Genomic DNA, 14,122 nt, shown 5'->3' on the forward strand with positions numbered 1-14,122 from the left:
TTACCACACCTGCTCCCATAGACCTTGAGCTGTGTTGCAAGACATGCAGTCCAAGCTTAGTCCTTGTTAGAGGATTTTTTGTTTACGGAGTCAGTGTGTCACTGGGAAGACGTTCAACAACCAGCAGAAGTGACTTGTTGTGACGCAGTGCGGCAACCTCAGCAACCCGATAAGGAGTTGTCTGTACGACCCAGACAGTCTAGACAGCTTCGGGTTGTCACTGTACTTCCTCGCTTCCCCATGGTTGACAGTTCACAGACTGTGCAGCAGTACCATGATCTTGTGTCCGGCTCCGTCAGACGACTAGCTTTTAAGAGCTCCCACAAGTCGTCGCTGTCTGGAGATTCTCAGATGGACTATGGATCTGACCAAGGAACTGGGCCTCCTGGTCAATTTTGAGGAGTCCCAGCTCGTCCCATCCCAGACCATTGTCTACCTGGGTATGGATCTTCAGAGTCGAGCTTTTCGGGCTTTTCCGTCGGCCCCAAAGATATACTAAGCCCTAGATTGCATCCAGAGCATGCTGAGAAGGAACCGATGCTCAGTCAGGTAGTGGATGAGTCTAACAGGGACACTTTCATCGCTGGCCCTGTTCATCGAGTTAGGGAGACCCCACCTCCCCCCCCTTCAGTATCATCTAGCGGCTCACTGGATAAAGGACATGACGCTAGAGACGATCTCAGTTCCTGTTTCCGAAGAGAGGAGGTCTACTCTCACGTGGTGAAAGAACAGCTTTCTTCTCAAGGAAGTCTACCTTTGGCTGTTCAGAAACCCGACCGCCGTCTCTTCTCTGACGCATCAGACACGGGCTGGGGTGCGACTTTGGACGGACAGGAATGCTCGGGAACATGGAATCAGGAGCTAAGGACACTTCACATCTATTGCAAGGAGCTGTTGGCGGTTCATCTGGCCTTGATAAACTTCAAGTCCCTCCAGCTTAACAAGGTGGTGGAGGTGGACTCTGACAACACCACAGCCTTGGCTTACATCTCCAAGCAGGGAGGGACTCATTCGTGGAAGTTGTTCTAGATCGCAAGGGACCTCCTCATCTGGTTAAAAGATCGAAAGCTCACGCTGGTAACGAGGTTCATTCAGGGCGATATGAATGTCATGGCAGATCGCCTTAGCCGGAAGGGTCAGGTCATCCCCACAGAGTGGACCCTTCACAAGAATGTTTGCAGCAGACTTTGGGCCCTGTGGGGTCAGCCAACCATAGATCTGTTCGCTACCTCGATAACCTAGAGGCTCCCGTTGTATTGTTCTCCGATTCCAGACCCAGCAGCAGTTCACGTGGATGCTTTTCTGCTGGATTGGTCCCATCTCGACCTGTATGCATTCCCGCCGTTCAAGATTGTCAACAGGGTACTTCAGAAGTTCGCCTCTCGCAAAGGGACACGGCTGACGTTGGTTGGCTCCGCTCTGGCCCGCGAGAGAATGGTTCATAGAGGTACTGCAATGGCTGGTCGACATTCCCAGGACTCTTCCTCTAGGAGTGGACCTTCTACGTCTACCTCACGTAAAGAAGGTACATCCAAACCTCCACGCTCTTCGTCTGACTGCCTTCAGACTTTCGAAAGACTCTCAAGAGCTAGGGGCTTTTCGAAGGAGGCAGCCAGAGCGATTGCCAGAGCAAGGAGGACATCCACTCTCAGAGTCTATCAGTCTAAAGGGGAAGTCTTCCGAAGCTGGTACAAGGCCAATGCAGTTTCCTCATCCAGTACCACTGTAACCCAGATTGCTGACTTCCTGTTACATCTAAGGAACGTAAGATCCCTTTCAGCTCCTACGATTAAGGGTTACAGAAGTATGTTGGCAGCGGTTTTCCGCCACAGAGGCTTGGATCTTTCCACCAACAAAGATCTACAGGACCTCCTTAGGTCTTTTAAGACCTCAAAGGAACGTCGGTTGTCCACTCCAGGCTGGAATCTAGACGTGGTCCTAAGGTTCCTTATGTCATCAAGATTTGAACCTCTCCAATCAGCCTCTTTTAAGGACCTCACATTAAAAACTCTTTTCCTCGTGTGCTTGACAACAGCTAAAAGAGTAAGTGAGATCCACGCCTTCAGCAGGAACATAGTTTTCACATCTGAAACGGCTACATGTTCCTTGCAGCTCGGTTTTTTGCTAAAACGAGCTTCCTTCACGTCCTTGGCCTAAGTCGTTCGAGATCCCAAGCCTGTCCAACTTGGTGGGGGACGAACTGGAGAGAGTACTTTGCCCAGTTAGAGCTCTTAGGTACTATCTAAAAAGGTCATAACCTTTACGAGGACAATCAGAAGCCTTATGGTGTGCTATCAAGAAGCCTTCTCTTCCAAGGTCTAAGAACTCAGTTTCTTACCTATTCAGGCTCCTAATTAGGGAAGCACATTCTCATCTGAAGGAAGAAGACCTTGCTTTGCTGAAGGTAAGGACACATGAAGTGAGAGCTGTGGCTACTTCAGTGGCCCTCAAACAGAACCGTTCTCTGCAGAGTGTTATGGATGCAACCTATTGGAGAAGCAAGTCAGTGTTCGCATCATTCTATCTCAAAGATGTCCAGTCTCTTTACGAGAACTGCTACACCCTGGGACCATTCGTAGCAACGAATGCAGTAGTAGGCGGGGGCTCAGCCACTACGTTCCCATAATCCCATAACCTTTTTAACCTTTCTCTTGAATACTTTTTATGGGTTGTACGGTCGGCTAAGAAGCCTTCCACATCCTTGTTGATTTGGCGGGTGGTCAATTCTTTCTTGAGAAGCGCCGAGGTTAAAGGTTGTGATGAGGTCCTTTAGTATGGGTTGCAGCCCTTTATACTTCAGCACCTAAGAGTCGTTCAGCATCCTAAGAGGACCGCTACGCTCAGTAAGAAAGACGTACTTAATAAAGGCAGAGTAATGGTTCAAGTCGTCTTCCTTACCAGGTACTTATTTATTTTATGTTATTTTTGAATAACTAATAAAATAAAATACGGGATACTTAGCTTCTTTGTTAACATGTATGCTGGTCTCCACCCACCACCCTGGGTGTGAATCAGCTACATGATTATCGGGTAAGATTAATATTGAAAAATGTTATTTTCATTAGTAAAATAAATTTTTGAATATACTTACCCGATAATCATGATTTAATTGACCCACCCTTCCTCCCCATAGAGAACCAGTGGACCGAGGAAAAAATTGAGGTGGTGTTGACAAGAAGTACTGGAGTACCTGACCACAGATGGCGCTGTGGTGTTCACCCCCACCTGTATAGCGATCGCTGGCGTATCCCGACCGTAGATTTCTGTCGGCAACAGAGTTGACAGCTACATGATTATCGGGTAAGTATATTCAAAAATTTATTTTACTAATGAAAATAACATTTTTTTTGTATACCTTCGGGAGGAAAAACTCCTTTCGGTCTCGGCGGTGAAAGGCTATCTCTCAGCCTTAAGCCTTGCCTTTAGATTGAAGGGAGTAGACGTTTCCTCTTCGTTGGAGTTTTCCTTACTTATGCGGAGTTATGAAATCACTTTCCCCCAGTTGGAGATTATCCCTTCTCCTTGGACTGTGGTTCGCGTTTTGAGATCCTTAAAAGGACCTCCCTACGAACCATTACACCATGCAACAGATCGCAATTTCACTTTGAAGACGGCGTTTCCACTCACTTTAACTTCAGCAAAGAGAGTTAGTGAACTTCATGGTCTCTCATACAACATTGCCCATTTAAGGGGATGGGAGGATTCCCTGAGTTCATTGCAAAGACTCAAAATCCAGGGGTACTGAACCCTAGAATCGGGCCTTTTCCGATTAAGTCTATGTTCTGTAACCAATGCCCCAGATCAATTATTACTATGCCCAGTGAGGAGTTTGAGTTTTATCTTGAACGCACTGCAGCAACTCAGGCCCCGACTAACATCGTTATTTGTTAGTTCAGGTAGAATTAAGAGGGTTACTAAAAACACCATTTCAGATTGGATAAGCAAAATCATAGACGGTGCTCTAAATCCTAACCCTCCTCCAGCTCGGAGACCTAGAGCTCATGATGTCAAGGGCAACAGCGCGTCCGCGGCATTCAAACGTAATTACTCCATTTTGCAGGTATTGCAAGCAGGCATGTGGAAGCGTCAGATGACCTTCATCACCCACTATCTCCAAGATGTGACCTACAGGAGACTCAATACATTTACTATCGGTCCTGTGGTGGCTGCGCAACAAGTGTTTTAAGAATACCTCCGACTCCCTATTGGACAAGTAGCAGATGGTCGAGGGCATTGGTTACCTGGGGTAAGTCTGAGATGAATGAAAGTATGTCTGGCTTTTTTCCTTTCTTCATCTTCCCCTTTCTTGGGGAACAGTGCTGTGGGTCCCTCTGCTAGCTGGCTTCAATCTTGGCAGGTAATATCCATTTCCCTTATGTAATCTAGTATACAGTAGTTTTTAAGTTGTTATACTTGTACACATCCCCACTGCTTCCCGCAAGGTAGGCATTGGGAAACGTCTATATTTTTTGTGTAAGATTCCTATTTAAACTCTGAACTTTCTTGCTTAGACGTTCATATGCTATCTCTCACAATTACTTTTGTTGCTCTGGGTACTATCATTCTCACTTTGTATTGATAAGCGAGGTGGCTAGATTTTCCCTCGATTACAGTCTAATACTGTACTACTCAAACCCTGGTCAATGACTAAGCCAGTAGTTTGACTTGCCACCCGCTTAAAGGTGAGTCATCCACAATAACGTAAGATTTGTTAGTGTGGGCACAAATGAAAAATTCGGAAATAATTTCTATTTTTCCCCAACTAATACAGACCTTGAGTTATTTATATAAATTGCCTGGCTATCGCTTGTTCCCAGATAAGTCCTGCCTGCAATCAAAAATTTATGTAGTTTACAGATGTATGAGTAGATATAGGTGGCTGGGTAACCCCCCAGCCACTTACCTACCTACCCACTATAGTGGTTAGATAGGGTTGCCACCTTGCACTTTTAGTCTAATGGCTACCTTCTAGCTTTGCCGAAAGTATATCCATATAAATAACTCCAGGTTTGTATTACGGTAGTTAGGGAAAAATAAGAATTATCTCTGAATTTGTCATTTCAAGGCAAGAAGCAGAAAGGACGAGGGTGGAGAGGTGATCCTATCGTGGCCGCCCAACAATTAGTGTAAAGACTCAAGCTCCTGCAAGACAACTAACTTAGTGTTGCATTATCTGTTACATCTAGATTTTTTGGGTTTGAGAATTGAATCCCTGATCTTTACCTCTCTTTCTCCCTTGGGAGTATCTCCACTGATCGGACATCTTTGCAGGTAAGTTCAACATTATAGGTAATGATGTTTAGTTTTTAACAAATCCTTCAATCATATCTCTGGCAGTTATACAAGATTAAAACCTTTCTTATTGGGCTGTGACACATTTATTTATCCATGAATTACAAGAGGCTAGAATGCCATTTCCTTGCTCCTCATCAGGGCCAGTCATGGTCATTCTAAATTGAGGGTCAGAGAGACAACCTGTTCATTTCGGGGACTTCCTCCCCCCTAAGGAAGACTTCCAATTACACGACGTGGGTTTGTATCCGTATAACAACAACACTACAAATTTTAATAGAATTTATATTTTTCCTAGCTATACAAACCTGAGTCATTTAAGTTATACTTCCCATCTTTGCCACCCTGCAAGTCCTGACCAGAGATAGATTGGGAACCCAGCTACGAGCACTGATGTACCGGACCTAATGAGGGTAGGTGATTCTTCAACTAGTTGTATCAAGCTGTCAGAATTAAACCAATTAAATGACTCGGGTATGTATAGTTAGGAAATATACAAATTGTTAAAATTTGTATTATTATTCCTTTTACTTTTCCTTAGATATCTTGTCATTATCCTTATAATTTTCAATATTAAACTTAGCCGGTGATTATATAAGCTGCAGCTCTGCTGCTCGACAGAAAACTCTACGTTCAAAATCCGCCAGCGATCGCTATGCAGGTAGGGGGTGTACATCAACAGCGCCATCTGTCGTGCAGGTACTCAGTACTCAATGTAAACACAGAACTCAATTTTCTCTCTGTCGTGCCACCGGCAAGACCTACTAATTCGCTGTTGCTAACTGGATTGGTTTTCACATCTTTTTGGTGAAGTACACGTTTCTAGTTTTGAGCTTTCGCTTTGCAGGCTTTATCTTCAATACATCCTAGCATTCTTTTGTTGATATCGGATTATTTGTTGATGACTTTGGATAGTTTTTGAATTCCCCTTTGACTAATTCAAAATGGCTGACCCTTCTCAAGTCCCTAAATTCAGGAAGTGTAATGCTAGGGACTGTTCAAGGCGTCTTCCGAAGGCCTCTATCGATCCTCACACCGTTTGTTCCAATTGTCGGGATAAAACCTGTCAATTGGAAGATCGATGTGAGGAATGTGTTGGGCTTTCGGAATTCGATTTTATCGAATTCCAGAAATATACACGTAGGCTAGAGAGAGATAGAGTCAGGAGAAGTTCGTCTCGCTCCGTTGAATTTTCCTCTCCTCATGCCCCACAACCTATTCCTTCCCCTGTAGTGGTTGCTCCTGATCCCCCTTCTAGCACTCAAGAACCTTCGATGGCAGATATGATGCGTGCCATCCAAGCTCTGGGTGAGAGAGTCGAGTCCTTGGCTAGTGACCGTAACCAGCTCATGGCAGACGTCAAGGAGCTGAAGTGTAAGAGTGCAGTGGGTAGTGATAAAGTGAGTGATAGTGTTGTGGATAGTGTTGCGCTTGAGGGTTCGTCTATTCGTGCCTGTCGTCCTCCCAGTCCGGGACCTCTTGCAAGCTCCCAAGCCCAGGGGAGAAGCAATGTCGTACGACCAAAGGGTTCGAGAGGCTTTAATCAGCGAACAGACGTTCCCTCAGTGGTTTCGGGCGTATCTACCCAAGATCGCCCCACCCACACAAAGACGAGAGAGCCCATTTATTCCTCGTCTGCGGAAGAGGTTTCTCGTAAGAAACCATGGACCAAGGTCTCGCGGCCTCTTAAGCGCAAGTCGGTCCCTTCCGCGCAAGTCCAACGGCCCAGTTGTAGCCACTGGGTCAGTTCGGACTCGCTGCAGTCTTCCGACGACTGCTCACCTCCTAAGAGAGGCAAAGCGGTACTGCATCAGGCAGTCACACCGTCTGTTGCCGCACCTGCTCCTGTAGACCCTAAGTGGTCTTTGCTGCAGACCATGCAGTCTCAGTTAACGTCATTGATGCAGGACTTTCGTGCGGAGAAGGTTGACGCTGCACCAACCTCTAGCCTACAACCACCCACGGTTGTGCGTCCTGTGGACGCTGAGGCGACCTTCTCCCGCACTCCAGCTGAGAGAGTCCCGCCACCCATGCGTTCCAGTGTACCCTGCCAGCCGCATGTTGACGTTCAGCGACGCACGGAACCTTCCGTTGACGTTCGCGAGGTACAACAACAGTCTAAGTTGTTTTGTTTTGACGCGGTGCGTCAACCTCCGCAACCCAGTGTGGTTACAACTGCTCGCCCACATCAGACTAGACAGTCTGGAGTAGACGCTATGCGTCCCCGCGCTGCTATGGTTGTTGCCAGTTCACAGACTGGGCAACAGTTCCATGACGTTGCGTCCGGTTCAGTCACGCGTGCACCTGTGCTGCCGGACTCAGCTGACCAGCCGATTCCTACTCCTTTGCCGCTTCCTCCTCAATTCTCAGATGATGGACTCTCTGATGATGACGACGCGGCACACATTGATGACCCACATACGGACCTTGACGAACCCAAGACCACGCAACCCTCTTTGGACTTTAGAAAAGTTCTTGCTCTGTTCAAAGAGATGTATCCGGACCAGTTTGTGTCTGCGGCTCCACGCTCTCCTCCGTCAGAGTTTGCTTTAGGTACGCAGTCATCCGCGCCTGCCTTTACGAAACTCGTCCTCGCCCGCTCGTCCAAGAGAGCTTTACGAGTTTTAGGAGATTGGATGCAGTCCAAAAAGAACCTAGGGAAGACAACGTTTACGTTTCCCCCTGCGAAACTCTCTTCCAGATCGAGCGTCTGGTATGCCACGGGAGAAGTTCTCGGCTTGGGAGTTCCTGCCTCTGCCCAGGGCGACTTCTCAAGCCTGGTAGACTCTCCCCGCAGGCTAGCCATGAGACGCTCTAAGATATGCTGGTCTCCTACGGACCTAGACCATCTGTTGAAAGGAGTGTTTAGAGCCTTCGAGGTCTTTAACTTTTTGGACTGGTGTCTGGGAGCTTTGAGCAGGAAGATCTCCCCGTCTGACAAGGAATCTTCCTTGCTCATAATGTCCTGCATGGACAAGGCCATACGTGACGGATCTAGTGAGCTTGCGGCTTCGTTCGTATCCGGGGTCCTCAAGAAACGGGAGAACCTTTGCTCTTTCCTGTCAGCTGGAGTAACACCATGTCAGAGATCAGAACTTCTTTTTGCTCCTCTCTCAAAGTGCCTTTTTCCAGAGGACTTGATTAAGGAGATTGCTGCCTCTTTGATTCAGAAGGACACCCATGACCTGGTTGCGTCCTCTGCCCGCAAAGCCACCCCTTTGCCTACCTTGTCAAGACCCAGGATGGACACTCCAGCGTCCAGATTCATTCCGCCCTTTCGTGGCAGAGCCTCCAGCAGAGGAGGTGCTCGTGCCGAAGGGAGACGTGGAAAGAAGAAAGGTACCAAGTCCTTTAAAGGCAGAGTCTGACTGCCTCTTTCTTCAGACAGCAGTGGGAGCCAGACTCAAGAACTTCTGGCAGACCTGGGAGAAAAGAGGCGCAGATGCACAATCTGTGAAGTTGCTCAGAGAAGGGTACAAGATCCCGTTTGTACGCAAACCCCCTCTAGCAACGTGTCCCATCGATCTCTCTCCCAGGTACAGAGAGGAAGACAAGAGACGAGCTTTGAAGCAGGAGGTGTCTCTCTTACTAGAAAAGGGAGCGGTAGTCAAAGTCCGGGACCATCAATCCCCGGGCTTCTACAACCGTCTCTTCTTAGTGGTAAAGAAGACAGGAGGGTGGAGGCCGGTGCTAGACGTCAGTGCGCTGAATGTCTTTGTCACAAAGCAGACGTTCGCCATGGAGACCACAAAGTCGGTTCTAGCAGCGGTCAGAAAGGAAGACTGGATGGTCTCTTTAGACCTAAGGGACGCATACTTTCACGTCCCCATCCACCCAGACTCCCAACCTTTTCTGAGATTCGTTTACGAAAAGGTTGTCTACCAATTTCAAGCCCTGTGCTTTGGCCTAAGCACAGCACCTCTTGTGTTTACGAGGCTGATGAGGAATATAGCCAAATTCCTGCATTTAGCGGACATCAGAGCCTCCCTCTATTTGGACGACTGGCTTCTAAAAGCCTCTTCCAGTCGTCGCTGTCTGGAGAATCTAAAGTGGACTCTAGATCTGATCAAGGAATTGGGTCTCCTGGTCAATATGGAAAAGTCTCAACTGGTCCCATCCCAAACTATTGTGTATTTAGGGATGGAGATTCACAGTCAAGCTTTTCGGGCTTTTCCGTCGGCCCCCAGAACAAGTCAAGCCCAGGTATGCATCCAGAACATGCTGAAGAAGGAACGATGTTCAGTCAGACAGTGGATGAGTCTGATAGGGACGCTATCATCTCTGGAACAGTTCGTTTCGTTAGGGAGACTACACCTCCGTCCCCTTCAATTTCACCTAGCTGTTTACTGGAAAAAGGACAAGACGCTAGAAGCGGTCTCGATCCCCATTTCCGAGAAGATGAAGTCGTCCCTGACTTGGTGGAAGGACAGTATCAGCCTCAGAGAGGGTCTGCCCCTGGCTGTTCAGACCCCCAACCACGTTCTCTTCTCGGACGCATCGGACACGGGCTGGGGTGCGACATTAGACGGTTGGGAATGCTCGGGAACTTGGAACTCGCATCAAAGAACGTTACATATCAACTGCAAGGAGCTACTGGCAGTTCATCTGGCCTTGAAAAGCTTCAAGTCCCTCCTTCAAGGCAAAGTGGTGTAGGTGAACTCGGACAACACCACGGCTTTGGCGTACATCTCCAAGCAAGGAGGGACCCATTCTATAACGTTGTACGAGATCGCAAGGGACCTCCTCACCTGGTCAAAAGATCTAAACCTTTCTCTAGTAACGAGGTTCATCCAAGGCAACTTGAATGTCATGGCAGATTGGCTCAGTCGGAAGGGACAAATCATTCCAACAGAATGGACCCTACACAAGGATGTGTGCAAGAGACTGTGGGCCACATGGGGCCAGCCTACCATAGATCTCTTCGCAACCTCGATGACCAAGAGGCTCCCAATATATTGCTCACCAATCCCGGACCCAGCAGCAGTTCATATAGATGCCTTTCTACTGGATTGGTCACATCTAGACCTATATGCATTCCCCCCGTTCAAGATTGTCAACAAGGTACTGCAGAAGTTCGCCTCTCACGAAGGGACAAGGTTGACGTTAGTTGCTCCCCTCTGGCCCGCGAGAGAATGGTTCACCGAGGTACTTCAATGGCTAGTGGACGTTCCCAGAACTCTTCCTCTAAGGGTGGACCTTCTACGTCAGCCACACGTAAAGAAGGTACACCAAGGCCTCCACGCTCTTCGTCTGACTGCCTTCAGACTATCGAAAGACTCTCTAGAGCTAGAGGCTTTTCGAAGGAGGCAGCCAGGGCGATTGCTAGAGCAAGGAGGACATCCACTCTTAGAGTCTACCAGTCGAAGTGGGAAGTCTTCCGAAACTGGTGCAAGTCAGTATCAGTATCCTCGACCAGTACCTCTGTAACCCAAATAGCTGACTTCCTATTATACCTGAGGAAAGAGATCTCTTTCAGCTCCCACTATCAAAGGTTACAGAAGCATGTTGGCATCAGTCTTCCGTCACAGAGGCTTAGATCTTTCCAACAACAAAGATCTACAGGACCTCCTTAAGTCTTTTGAGACCACGAAGGAGCGTCGTTTGGCTACACCTGGTTGGAATTTAGACGTGGTACTAAGATTCCTTATGTCAGAAAGGTTCGAGCCACTACAATCAGCCTCCTTTAAAGATCTCACTTTAAAGACTCTTTTCCTGGTTTGCTTGGCCACAGCTAAAAGAGTCAGTGAGATTCACGCCTTCAGCAGGAACATCGGATTTTCATCTGAAACGGCTACATGTTCTTTACAGCTTGGTTTTCTAGCCAAAAACGAGCTACCTTCTCGTCCTTGGCCGAAATCGTTCAATATTCCAAGCCTTTCAAATATGGTTGGAAATGAACTAGAAAGAGTCTTATGCCCTGTTAGAGCTCTTAAGTTCTATTTAAGACGAACTAAACCTTTACGAGGACAGTCAGAAGCTTTATGGTGTTCTATTAAGAAACCTTCTTTGCCTATGTCAAAGAATGCCTTATCCTATTATATCAGACTGTTGATACGAGAAGCTCATTCCCATCTGAGTGAGGAAGACCAAGCTTTGCTGAAGGTAAGGACACATGAAGTTAGAGCTGTCGCAACTTCAGTGGCCTTTAAACAAAATAGATCTCTGCAGAGTATAATGGACGCAACCTATTGGAGAAGCAAGTCAGTGTTCGCGTCTTTTTATCTTAAAGATGTCCAGTCTCTTTACGAGAACTGCTATACCCTGGGACCATTCGTAGCAGCGAGTGCAGTAGTGGGTGAGGGCTCAACCACTACATTCCCCTAATTCCATAACCTTTTTAATCTTTCTCTTGAAATGTTTTTTATTGTTGTTTTTGGGTTGCCCGGAAGGCTAAGAAGCCTTTCGCATCCTGGTTGATTTGGCGGGTGGTCAAATTCTTTTCTTGAGAAGCGCCTAGATTAGAGGTTTTGATGAGGTCCTGTAGTATGGGTTGCAACCCTTGATACTTCAGCTCCTAGGGGTCGCTCAGCATCCTAAGAGGATCGCGAGGCTCCGTAAGGAAGACGTACTTAAAAAGGCAGAGTAATTGTTCAAGTCGACTTCCTTACCAGGTACTTATTAATTTTATGTTTGTTATTTTGAATAACTGCTAAAATGAAATAAAAAATCCTTAGCTCATAATAATGTAAACAATTATTGCTGGTCGCTACCCACCCCCCTGGGTGTGAATCAGCTTATATAATCACCGGCTAAGTTTAATATTGAAAAATGTTATTTTTATAATAAAATAAATTTTTGAATATACTTACCCGGTGATTATATATTAAAGGACCCTCCCTTCCTCCCCAATAGAGACCCAGTGGACCGAGGAGAAAATTGAGTTCTGTGTTTACATTGAGTACTGAGTACCTGCACGACAGATGGCGCTGTTGATGTACACCCCCTACCTGCATAGCGATCGCTGGCGGATTTTGAACGTAGAGTTTTCTGTCGAGCAGCAGAGCTGCAGCTTATATAATCACCGGGTAAGTATATTCAAAAATTTATTTTATTATAAAAATAACATTTTTCAATGTTAACTCAGGAACTGGGAATGACTTGGTTTCTGTGAAATACAGAATTTATATTGGATGTGTAAAATAATCTGTTCTTTGTTTTCAGGTGAGGATGAAACCAAATTGTGGGAAGAACATATTCATAATGGCAAGGAGTTGCAATCTTATTCAAAAGCAATGCATGAATTGGCTACAGAACACTGGGAAGGAACCAACCAGGTATCATAGTTTGTTTTAGTTTTAGTTGGATTAATTACAGCTTATATTTAAGGTAGCCACATAGTTTTGAGTGTTGTTCTCCTGTCTGGTCTTCAGCTGCTGATTCTCATCTTAATTTGTTGGACAAGAACTTGCAGTCTATTAAATTTCTTATTTCCAATCTAGATATTAATCTTTGGCACCATCATTCAGTTATTTCTTTATGCATGTTACCTGAGATTTTTCATGACTCTGACTATCCTTTGAATTTAGATCTTCCCAGACAGTACCATGCTGCATATAACACTAGGTATGCAGCTAATTCTAAGTCATGCCTTCTCCAACATAAGGCTCAATACTAAACAGTATTCTAGAAGTTTTATTCCGGTTATGACCAGATTGTGGAATGATCTTCCTAATCAGGTATAGTAATTGAATTGTTGAAACTTCAGATGTTCAAACATGCAGTGAATGTTTTTATGTTGAACAGGGTGACGTAAGTCTCTCTTCACTTCATTGTTTATATATGGCAGATCTATTCTAACGTTGCTATGGATCTTAGACTATATTATATTACTTATTAATCACTTTACATATATCGTTTATTTTCTGATTTCCTTTACTCACTAGGTTATTTTCTGTAGGTCTTATAGCATCTTGCTTTTCCAACTAGGATTGTAGCTTAGCTAGTAATAATGATTATAATTAAAACATAAAGCACATGGGGCATCAACTACAGTATTTCAAAGTAATGCTTATATTATTCTCTGTATCTTTTCTTATCTTCATAGGTAGAATTTTGAAGGAAAAGACAGAATTTGTGTATCATATATATTTCATATGCGAACAATATGAGGTAGTAGGTTGGCCAAGGCACCAGCCGCCCGTTGAAATACTACCGCCAGAGAGTTATGGGGTCCTTTGACTGGCCAGACAGTACTACGTTGGATCCTTCTCTTTGGTTACGGTTCTTTCTCTTTGCCTACACATACGCCGAATAGTCTGGCCTATTCTTAACAGATTCTCCTCTGTCCTCACACACCTGACAACACTGAGGTTACTAAACAATTCTTCTTCGCTCAAGGGGTTAACTACTGCACTGTATTTGTTCTGTGGCTACTTTCCTCTTAGTAAGGGTAGAAGAGACTCTTTAGCTATGGTAAGCAGCTCTTCTAGGAGAAGGACACTCCAAAATCAAACCATTGTTCTCTAGTCTTGGGTAGTGCCATAGCCTCTGTACCATGGTCTTCCACTGTCTTGGGTTAGAGTTCTCTTGCTTGAGGGTACAATCAGGCACACTATTCTATTTAATTTCTCTTCCTCTTGTTTTGTTAAAGTTTTCATAGTTTATATAGGAAATATTTATTTTAATGTTACTCTTCTTAAAATATTTTATTTTTCCTTCTTTCCTTTCCTTACTGGGCTATTTTCCCTGTTGGGGCCCCTGGGCTTATAGCATTTTGCTTTTCCAGCTAGGGTTGTAGCTTAGCAAATAATAATAATAATAATAATAATATTTCTCGGTTTTTCCTCCTCCCACCTATCCAAATATTCATAACTTACTCAAGCAGCATTAT

The 14,122-nt window shown here is 45.6% G+C and overlaps 1 protein-coding gene across 2 annotated transcripts in view; it reads left to right on the forward strand.

Moving 5' to 3' along the window:
* Positions 1-14,122, forward strand: part of Samtor (S-adenosylmethionine sensor upstream of TORC1) — a 64,306-nt gene that overhangs the window by 27,287 nt on the left and 22,897 nt on the right. For both annotated transcript variants that reach the window (XM_068390173.1, XM_068390180.1), the window contains exon 2: positions 12,454-12,566. In XM_068390173.1, coding sequence (XP_068246274.1) covers positions 12,454-12,566 — 113 coding nt within the window. The remainder of the gene's footprint in view (positions 1-12,453; positions 12,567-14,122) is intronic.

The sequence above is a fragment of the Palaemon carinicauda genome, chromosome 1 (genome assembly GCF_036898095.1).
Source record: "Palaemon carinicauda isolate YSFRI2023 chromosome 1, ASM3689809v2, whole genome shotgun sequence".
Taxonomy (NCBI): Eukaryota; Metazoa; Arthropoda; class Malacostraca; order Decapoda; family Palaemonidae; genus Palaemon; species Palaemon carinicauda.